The sequence below is a fragment of the Hylobates moloch genome, unplaced genomic scaffold, assembly GCF_009828535.3.
Source record: "Hylobates moloch isolate HMO894 unplaced genomic scaffold, HMol_V3 SCAFFOLD_3, whole genome shotgun sequence".
Classification (NCBI taxonomy): Eukaryota; Metazoa; Chordata; class Mammalia; order Primates; family Hylobatidae; genus Hylobates; species Hylobates moloch.
Window position 1 is genome coordinate 31,202,856 of NW_026652278.1, and position 10,181 is coordinate 31,213,036.

Sequence of the window (10,181 nt, forward strand, 5' to 3'; positions counted from 1 at the left end):
GTGTGGGCAGGGTGGGTAGCTGGTTCCAGGGACAAGAGTCACATCAGGGGCTGCCATAAGTTGGGAAGGAAGGGTCCTCCCCTTCCTATGAGAATCCTTTATTTGTCCCAACTGAGGGGTGGGTGTGGGGTGTTAAATAAGATTTGAAACAGGTGGGGACGCTGTACAGGGGGTCCAGGAAGGGGGCTGGGGGCAGGCAGCAGGTCAGTGCACCTGAGGCTGGGGGTGCCCGTGGCAGAGCCCTCCTGGTGGCTCAGGGGGTGGGCCCAGCTTCTCTGCCTCCTGCTCCACTGACTGGCTCCCGTATGCACTGTCTTCCTTCACCTCTGCTGGGGTGAATGGGACAGTCAAAGCCTCAGGCCTCCCACCCTCCAAGTCCAGATCCACCTTCTAGGGAGGCCCCTTTACCTGTGCTGGGCAGCTTGTCTCGGGTCTCTGGACCCCTCAGCAGCCTCACTCCCTCCTCTAGGCCCATGTCAGACAGGGCCTCCAGTAGCCCTGCCAGGTCCCCGCCAGCCAGCTGAGAAAACAGAGGGATGAGGTCTGAGTCATGGTTAGGGCATGTGCTCGGGAGCCCTGGGGTCAAGGAGGCACCTGGACTCAGATCGGGAAAGGAGGCTGGGGAGGGGGCAGGGCACAGGCCAACCCACCTCGTAGCTGCGCAGGAGGCTGCCGCTGGGCGAGGCCGTCTGCCGGTATGTGTCCACCAGGCTGCGCAGCCCCAGACGCTCTGCCAGCTCTGCCCAGCTGCCCTGGGCTTCTGGCCCGTCTAGCAGCTGCTCCAGGTTCTGCAGAGCTGTATCACCAAGTGACAGTCCCGGCCCTGAGGGGGACACACATATAGACATGTCATTTACCTCCAGAGTTGGGTGGGGACATGGACACCTGAACACTGCCTTTCTCCCAAGGTAAGCGACAGACAGGACCATGAGGGGTGACGGACGGGGCCGAGGGTAGAGAAAGGGAGGCCTCCTTCAGAGGTCCTGAAGGAGAAGAGACCTCCGTGAGGAGTCAGAGGAGTCGGGCTGGGGATGCTTGATGCTTCTCACCTGCAGGGCTGGGCGGGGTCAGGGGTGGCTCCATGGTGTTCTGAGCGGCATTTAGCAGCAAGGTCTTCACCTGGGGAGACAGCCGCAGTTCTGTCTACCTCCCACCTCGTCCTTAAGCCCGTGTCTTTAAGTCCAGATACTCTGGACCCCGTCACTCAGAGCACTTCTAGTCCCAGGCTGGCCTCACCTTGGTGCTACAAGTGAGGTCAAGAGGCGTGTGGCCCCGGAAGCTGCTTCGGGTGTCCTTCTCAGGCCCTTCAGAGTCCGAGTCGCTATCAGAGGTAGGGGGTGAAGGCAGTGGGCACAGGGGCTCCTCGTTTTCAGCATGGATGTCAGCACCTGGGAGAGGGAGGCCGTAATGGGGAGGTATGGTGGGGGCCTACATTAAGGACTGCAAAGTGGGGGGACTGGGAGGCACCTCTCCCCCTTCCCCCCACCCTGTTCAAGTGCCCCTGAGGGTGAGACTGACCAGCCTTCAGAAGGAGGCGGGTGAGGGTTGGGTACCCCAGTCCAGCTGCCAGGTGCAGGGGTGTGTTTCCCGCAAAGGTGCGAGCGTTCACGTTGGCCCGGAGCTGGGGGTGCGAGCAGCGAGGGTTGACACCACAGCATGGTCCCCTTGGCCAGCGCCCCCTTCACCATCTTTGGCCCCTCCACCACCCTTGGCCCCACTCCTTCCACAATCCTCAGTCCCACCTTGGTGACCAGATGGGTGACCAACCCCAGCTCCTCCATCTCTGTGGCTAGATGCAAGGCTGTTCGCCCCCCCTGCCGCTCTGTGGCCTCCACTTCAGCCCCACTGTCCACCAGCAGATCCAGGCACTCGGGGCTTCGGGCTCGGACCGCCAGGTGTACCGGATACAGTCCTAAGGATGCAGGATGCTCAACCTGCAGCTGTGACCCTTAAGGCGGCCCCTGGGCCAGCCCTGACCATTCAACCTCGACACCTCATAGTCCATTCTGGGCACTGGCCAGATACCCTCCCTGGTCCCCCCCTGCCCCCTTAGTCAGGTGAGATGGGGAGCTCACCCTCAAAGTCAGGCATATGCAACAGCTGGGGCACAGCAGGAGCTCCACTCTGAAGCAGTGCACGCAGCAGTTCAGGGGCACCAGCGCCTGCCCGCAGCGCCAGATGCATGGCTGAGTCTCCATGCCGATCCAGCAGAGCTGGGTCTGCACCCACCCGCAGCAGAAAGCTCACCACACTCGTCTGCTCGGTGATCACCGCCAGGTGCAGGGGCGTCTGGGGATGAAAGCAGGGTGAGCCAGGCCCGAGACCCCCTTGCCTTCCAACCCCTCCCACCTCCCCAGTAGGCGCCCCCGCACCTGGTGCAGGTGGTTGGTGAGGTTGACGACGCCGAGGTCCTGGGCGTAGTGGATGACATAGGCTATTTGCTCAATGACACTCGTCTGCCCGTGGATGATGGCCAGGTGCAGTGGTCTGGGGGTTGGGGAGCGAGAGTCTGGCCCAGCCACTCAGAGCATCTTTCCTTCTCAAAGCCCCACCGCCCTCATAGTCTCCCTCGCTGGGGCCCATGGAACCCAGCACGTGGCCCAGGGCATCGCTGTGCTTGCACTTAACGTTTCGCAGCACCTTTTGAGGTAGGTAAGTGCTATAACTGTACCCCTTGCACGGTCGACAAAACTGAAGTTTGGACAGACCAAGCAGCTTCAACAGAGCTGGTGAACCCCGAGGCCGGACTTGAAGCCTGGCGTGTCCAAAAACTGCAGAGCCCGGCTCCGTGCCGGTCCCTTTCCTGCCCCTGCCCCGCGCCGCGTCCGCCAGGCCCTCTGTTGCCTACGTGTCTCCGTTCTCGTCCTGCGCCGTCAGTAGGTGGCGCTGTCCCGCCAGCAGCGCGCGCGCGTCCGCGGTGACGCCGTAGTCGAGTAGGGCTCGGGCGCTGCGCTGCGCCAGGCCGAACAGGCGCGCGTTGTACTCTCGGGCTGGGGGCGACAGACGGCGTGGGTCAGGGCTGGGTCCTCAGCCCCGGCGCCCCGACCGCCCGTGCCCCGGAGTCCATACCTCGCCGCAGCATCTCCGGGGCCTGCGGCTTGCACTGGGGGGTCCTGGAGGGGGCGCTCGGCTCCGCAGCTTCCTCCTCGGAGTCCCTGCCGGGCACTGAGGCGGCCATCTGCGCCCCGCCCCCGCCTCCCGGGTAGCAGCCCATGGGGCCCGCGCCGGACTGGTAGGGGCTGTAGGCCAGGGAGCAGGGGAAGAAACTGAGGCTGCCACCTGTGGATACAGGCAGGACTGTGGGAAGCGGGCCACCAGCCACGACTCTCCCAGATTTTTTTTTGAGACGGAGTTTCGCTCTTACTGCCCAGCCTGGAGTGCAGTGGCGCGATCTCGGCTCACTGCAACCTGTCTCCCGGGTTCAAGCGATTCTCCTGCCTCAGCCTCCCGAGTAGCTGGGATTACAGGCGCCTGCCACCATGCCCAGCTAATGTTTGTATTTTTAGTAGAGATGAGGTTTCACGCTGTTGGCCAGGCGGTCTCGAACTCCTGATCTCATGTAATCCGCCTGCCTTGGCCTCCCAAAGTGCTGGATTACAGGCGTGAGCCACCACGCCCGGCCTCTCCCAGGTTTTTTTCCTCCACAGCTTCTCTTACCTTTACCCCTCCCTCCATCAGTACCCCCTCACCTCCTCCAGCTCCTCCGTAGCCCCCGGCTGCACCCCCAGAGCCTCCACCCATGTGGGAGCCACCCCCGAAGGGCTGGGAGAAGGTGGGCAAGGCCTTCCTCCGCTTCCGCTGCACCTCTTCCTTGTCTGGGGGCAGAGGAAAATGAGATTGAGCCCAATTATTGTGTCATGCCTCAGGGGCCCTTCCCAGAAGAGCCCTCAGGCTGGCTCCTAGGAAGCACCTCCTGGGACCCTCGCACTCCTGACTTGGCTCACGCATCCCCATATCTAGCTCTTGGGACCTTCTTCTAGCCCAGCCTGGCCCCTCGCCAGCCCCCTGAGGTCCTCAGCCCAGCTCCACCTTCCACCAGAGGGTAATAGGTGAACTGTTTGGAATCAGACACGTCCCCTCCTCGCTTGCGTTTCAGTTGCAGGAACACTGTTACGGGCCGCTCAATCTTCATCTTGTGATAGGGGGGTGTCCGGAACACAATGGCATACTGGGGGGTGCAGGGAGACACAGGGTGTCAGTGAGTCCTTAGCCTAATTTAGCCCCCAGCCCGGGCCCTAGCCCTGGATACCTGTTTATGCACATCTGTGGGAGAGAAGTCCCCAAAGGCCTGCCATCCGTTCTCATCATCCTCATAGAACCGAACCTCAATGTCATCTACAAGGAAAACGGAAGCTTGGCCACAGCTCCCGGTGGAATCTCCGGGGCCATTTACCCTAGAGCTTCCCTGGCCCCAGTCTTATACCCGATGTCCTTGGCGCCCAGCCTGGGCTCCAGTCTTACCTTTCTGCACCTTGTCACAAAGCAGATAAACTTCATCTCCACCCCGCACAGAGCCTGCTGTCTTGTCCATTCGAGAAATCTTCAGGTTTGATGCCCCTGGAGATTCTATGGGGTGGGATATGGATTAGTTGAAATGATGCAATAGCCATGGCCACATTTAAGGAGCTGGGTGCTTTGTATTCCTTATCTCAGCAACCCCTGGAGCTGCAGGAACCACCCAATATACACATTTACTAAAGACAGAAGCTTCAAGGGGGGAAATGACTTGCTTAGGATCACACAGCTCGTATGTGGGAGGGCCAGGTTCTGAAACCCGGGCCTGTTTGGCTCCACAGCTTGAGGTCACCCCTCATGCCACCTCTGCCACCAGGCCTGGAACCCCAGGCAATCAGGATACTCACTGCTGTCATGGATGGGCTGGGAGATGACTGGCTTCAGGGGCAGGGAGAAGGAGCCATCACTGGCTCGAAGGAAGGCAGAGAAGCGCAGCCGCACTATACTCAGATCCATCACCTTCTTCAGTTCTTTGGCCTCTTGCTCCAGCTCCCGCTGCTCGGCCTCTGGGCAGTGGGTACATGTGTGAGCCCTGGGCTTCTCCCTCCCTGCTCCTTCCATGAGCACCTCCCATGACCCCCCGCCCCCTGCACCCATACCTGTAAGGCCCTGGGGCCTAGAGCGGAGCCGCTGCCTCTGAAGTTTTTGTATCATAGTCCCCATCATGTTCTTCTTAGTCACATGCAGGACACCCAGGTTGTTAAATCTGAGAAGGGAGAATCAGAGGCTTTTGGCCGTGCAGTTCTTTCTTCCTGAGGCACCTTTCCCAGTGCCAGGGCTCAGCTCAGCCCTACTTCCTCAAGGAAGCCATTGGAGTTTCTACTTGGGCCCTTGGGTTTGGGGCCAACCTACATCTTTCCCCTTGGTCAGATGCTAAGCTCATGGAGGTGGGCTGGGGCCTAGGACTGGCAGACAGGGGCATACCAGTGGGGGCCAGGCGTAGAGGGCACCTACTGGGCAGTCATGTCCTTGGGCCCCACAGAAACGGCGCAGATCCCCAGCTCCGAGCATTGCTTGCCCACCAGACTGTGGGCATGAGCACGAGGTGGGTCACTGTGTGTTACCAGGTCCACCTCAATCTTGGCTGGTCCCTCGTAGTTACAGATCTAGGAGAGGCAGGGACTGTGAGGGCCTTGGGCATGCTGTCCACTTAGCCCACCCTCCAGCACCATCCTGGCTCACCTTGACAGTGGGATAGGTCTTTCGGCCCTTCTCACTGGAGGCACCGGGCAGTCCTCCATGGGAGGGGCCTTCACAGCCATATCGAAATCGGAAGCCTCTCTGAAGGTCCAAGGGCAGAGTAGCATTGTGATCAGGGAAGACCACCCAGGCCAGCAGTGACCACAGTGCCTGGTAGTAGCCCTGAACCACAACTGCAGCACTCTGATCAGCATCAGTGACCATCCAATCCCCTGTGGCCTCCTTGGGCATTGGCTCCTCCATGGCCAGCCAGCTACCACTACCCCATTTGTCCCCAAAGCTGAAGCCATTCCACACCCTCCCTTTTGCTCACTCACCTGCTTAGGCTGTTCCACGATCACCAGGTAGGGGCCATCAGCTGGGGACAGAGAGACCTTGCTGAGCCACGATCTCCCAGCCCCTCCCCCAGAGAGAGGGCACATGCTCTCCCTCCCCCGGCTTTAGGACTAGAGGAGGTTAGTGAACTTGCTGACCTGTCTCTGGGGCTGGCTCCTTGGGTTCCACAATGGAGGAGTTCAATTTGAAATCATCATATTCAATAATACCATCCAGACCCTGGTTTGGAGACAGACTGGGGGTGGCATCCGACTCTCAGCGCCCCCCCAGAGCCGCACCTCCCATCTCCAAGTCCTCAGTGGTCACTCCCCCTCCTCCTCAGACCCAACAGAAAGCTCCTTTTGGAGGCAGAGTTGCAGACAGATGGACAGGCTGGCAGGCTGAGAGCATCTGCGAGCATGCAGGTGTAAGGCAGCAGAGGGGGCTTGGGCAGACAGGTGGACAGACACGGGGAGCGGCCGGTCGGGTCAGGGGCAGGCGGCGTGACTCACTGGGTTGTAGCAACTCTCCATGTCTCTGGGCTAGGCCCGGCTCTGTCTAGTGGCTCCGGCCAGGTTCTCCTTCCCAGAATTTTGGGCGCCCGCCTAAAGTTGGGAGGAGTGGCGTGGGGGAGGGGGTCAGATCTAAATGGGGGTGGGCGGGAGATGGGGGCTCAGATTTGGGGGAGGGTCCGACCTCCTCCAGCCGCCCGTCCGGGTGTGGCGGGTGAGATCCGGTGGAGAGCGAGATCCGGAGTTGGGCTTGGCCGGGGAAGGGGCAGGAAAGTTAGAGCAGCTTAGGAAAGTCCCGAAAATACCAAGGGGAGGCGGGGCCGGAGGGGGCGGGCCTGGAAATGACGCCACTGGCCCCGCCCTCACGACGGGAGGGGCGGGAGGCCCTCGCCAGTCTGCGGGCTCCCGCTGCTTTTCAGCGGGCAGAGGGCTAGGAGAATCAGGGAAGCCCCAGTGGGGGTTAAGCCCCCTCCTCCCTCCAGGGCAGGGAACAGGAGGGTCCTTCACGGCCGGGAGGAGGCTGGCAGTCTGGGGCCAAGTCCGCCTCCCGCTCCCCTCCCTCGGTCTGGAGCAACCTTGGGATTTTCTGCCAGGAGGGAGGCCACGGCTGATAAACCCCGGGGGCTTTTGGGGGGACATTCCTGCTGTCGAAAGGCCTCCCCTTCGAACAGCCTGTAGGCGGGGGCTCTTTCCTGTGGGAGGCCCCGGGGTTCTGCCCCAAGAACGCGATTCTGGGGCCGCGGGAAAAGCGTCTCCTCCTCGGAATGGGCTCTTCTCTCTCTCTCCCAAACCTCGCAACAGCAGCTGGTCCCACACCGCACGGGCTGTGGGCGCGCAGGCGACAGGGAGACCTCTGCACGCTCCCCACCCAATACAAGCTTGTGTCTCCATCACAGCTCCACAAGTGTGTTTCGGCTGTAGTGCTTGGTTGCATGTTGTGTGTCCATGGCGTCAACATGAGTGTGCATGCGAGCATGTGTGTAGATAGGTGAATCCCAAGCTTCTCAGTGTGGGTGTGTGTCAGCGCCTGTCTTGATGTACAGACACGGGTGAGCGTATCTTGAGTTTGTGCGTGAAGGGTGTGGGTGCAGGCACCAGTGCACCGGTGGGCACGTCTCCGTGTGCATGTGTGTGCGAGTGCGACTGCACGGACGCTGCCGTGTGTTCGCCAGCACAGGTACAGGTGTACGTACGGGTCCGCGTATCTTTGTACAAGGATGTCGACGTGGATCCGAGTGTCGTCGCCTGCGCGCCCTTTCCGGCTGTGTGCAGCTGCTGCTCTCCAGCCCCAGGCGCTGTCCGCTAAAGGCCCTCCTCCCACTCTTCTCTTGTCCCGGCCACCCAGGGGTCTGAATCCAGCCACTCACCGTGGCGGCGGCTCTGGTTGCGGCTTCTCTCCGCGCCCGACCCACCTGGAACCAGTCGCGACACCTCGCCGGCTAGCAGGGCTCGGGCCGGGAAAGCCCCTTTTCGGCCCCCCGGAGGGGGGAATTCCCATGACGTTTCCGTGCGTCACGCCTCGCGCCCTTTTTCATTGGCTGAAAGTTTAACTCTGGACTGGCGCAGCCAACCCGGAGCGACTAGGGCGCGCCCCTGAGAGGGGACAGGCTCACTCAGGGCGGGGAGCGGGGTGACAGGCCACCAGGCGCGAGTTTGGCCTGCCAGGGGACCACCGAGAAGGTACCCGCTGACCCAGCGCCACCCCGGGCCGGGAGCTTCCGCTGCCACTCGACTTTGGCTGCGCCTAACGCCTGGCTTTCTCTGAAGCGGGGGAACCCCAGGGGGAAGCCGACGGCCCCAGCCCTCGGGGCCCCCACCCTGAGTGGCGCGCTGCCGGGAAGTTAGCGGAAGAGGAAGGAAGTTGTTCTTGCGGTCGGTCCCGGGCGCCCTCTGGCGGCCTCTCTGGGGCCGCGAGTAGACTCCATTCGGCCCGGGCCCCTCTCTCGCTCCGTCTCCTCAGCCTCAGGGCTCCGGGAGGGACAGTCCGGACCTCAAACTTTTTTAGAAGTGGCAGGTTCCCAGCGGGCCAGGGCTCAGGAGCTCTGCTCAGGAGAAGGGAAATGAAGTGTTTATCCACCACAGAGATCTGGAATATTAGAACTGAAAAAGGCATCCACAGTTTAAACAGCTCAAATTTCCACCGATATGGGAAATCGCCTCTTTTTTTTTAGTCTCAGGCCGGAATGCAGTGAGGCGATTTTGGTTCACTGCAACCTCTGCCTCCCGGGTTCAAACCATTCTCCTGCTGCAGCCTACCGAGTAGCTGGGATTACAGGCGCCCACCACCACGCCCGGCTAATTTATGTATTTTTAGTAGAGTTGGGGGGTTTCACCATGTTGGTCAGGCTGGTCCCGAACTCCTGACCTCAGGTGATCCGCTGGCCTCCGCCTTCCAAAATGTTGGGATTACAGTCGTGAGCCACTGCGCACGTCCTATTTATTTATTTATTTATTTATTTATTTATTTATGTTTTTGAGACAGCGTCTCGCTCTGTCACCCAGGCTGGAGTACAGTGGTGCGATCATGGCTGACTGCAACCTTGAACTCCGGGGTGCGCCGATTCTCTAACTCTCCTGAGTAGCTGGGACTACAGGTGCACACCACTATACCTGGCAAATTTTAAAATTTTTAGTGGAGATGGATCTCACTACGTTGCCTAGGCTGGTCTTAAACTCCTGGGCTTAAGTGGTCCTCCTACTTTGGCCTTCCAAAATGCTTGGATTACAGACGTGAGCCACTGTGTCCTGCCGAATTGCCTCTTACAGACCTTCCAATTTCCACCTGAACACTTCTAGAGGCAGCGAGGTCAGGACAAATTCGCCAAGCACCGAGTACATGACTGGATCTCTCTCTGGTCAGTAGCGTTTCTCGTTAGGAGGTGACGTGAGTAATCTCCATGCCTGGAGTCCTCCTCTGTTAGGCTTATGGTAGAACATAGGCTATCTTGGGTCTTTCCTGCAGCTTGCCCCAGACGTTTTTAAGAACAGAATCACAGGCCTGCACTGGCACTAAGTAAAGAGAGACTATTACGGCTCTCGATTTGGGCTGTTTCCTATTACTTCCCCACCCCCCTTCATCTTGCCTGCAAATATAGTGTCCCAGGCGCTAGGTTTGGGTACTTTAGAAGTTCTCATTCTCCCTCCCAACAACCCTAGGAGGTGAATATTACCTTTACTGATGAAGAAATTAAGGCTCAGAGAGGTGGAGGAACAACCAAACACACAGCTGAAAGGGACAGAGCCAGGATTCAAACCCAATCTGTTGACTCCAGGATGAAGCTCTTTCCCCTAAATTTGTGTAAAACAAAGCAGCCCTTTCCACTTTATTGTGGGCCTCTGAAACAAATATCATAAGATTCTGCCAAACAATTTGCTGAAATCCAGATATGTTGTCTACTACGTTTCTCTGGTAAGTCAGATTCCTAACACTAAATTAAAATGGACTAAGGCCGGGCATGGTGGCTCACACCTGTAATCTCAGCACTTTGGGAAGCCAAGGCTGGTGGATCACTTGAGCCCAGGAGTTCGAGACCAGCCTTGGCAACATGGTGAAACCCCGTCTCAAAAAATACAATAATTAGCCTGTTTCATAACTAGGTCTCTAAATAAATAAATAAAAATTTAAAAATAAAATTTAAA

At 59.3% G+C, this 10,181-nt stretch overlaps 1 protein-coding gene across 4 annotated transcripts; it reads right to left on the reverse strand.

The window, feature by feature from the left end:
* Positions 1–51: 51 nt before the first annotated feature.
* NFKB2 (nuclear factor kappa B subunit 2) lies at positions 52–8,399 on the reverse strand. Of its 4 annotated transcripts, none has more exons than XM_032179187.2 (23): positions 7,910–8,399; positions 6,543–6,635; positions 6,189–6,270; positions 6,033–6,073; positions 5,698–5,796; positions 5,470–5,621; positions 5,115–5,221; positions 4,863–5,021; positions 4,462–4,566; positions 4,250–4,335; positions 4,030–4,168; positions 3,690–3,815; positions 3,070–3,279; positions 2,849–2,990; positions 2,373–2,487; positions 2,076–2,289; positions 1,743–1,912; positions 1,519–1,621; positions 1,237–1,388; positions 1,050–1,119; positions 651–823; positions 409–520; positions 52–326 (listed from the first exon to the last, which is right to left on the reverse strand). In XM_032179187.2, the coding sequence occupies exons 2-23, from the start codon at positions 6,561–6,563 to the stop codon at positions 205–207; spliced, it is 2,700 nt and encodes an 899-aa protein (XP_032035078.1). In that variant the 5' UTR covers positions 6,564–6,635; positions 7,910–8,399; the 3' UTR covers positions 52–204. The 4 variants fall into 4 exon arrangements, with proteins under 4 accessions (XP_032035078.1, XP_032035077.1, XP_032035079.1 ...); XM_032179186.2 differs by lacking the exon at positions 7,910–8,399 and adding an exon at positions 6,727–6,819 and having other exon boundaries at positions 52–329; XM_032179188.2 differs by lacking the exon at positions 7,910–8,399 and adding an exon at positions 6,727–6,819 and having other exon boundaries at positions 57–326.
* Between the last annotated feature and the right edge of the window lie 1,782 nt (positions 8,400–10,181).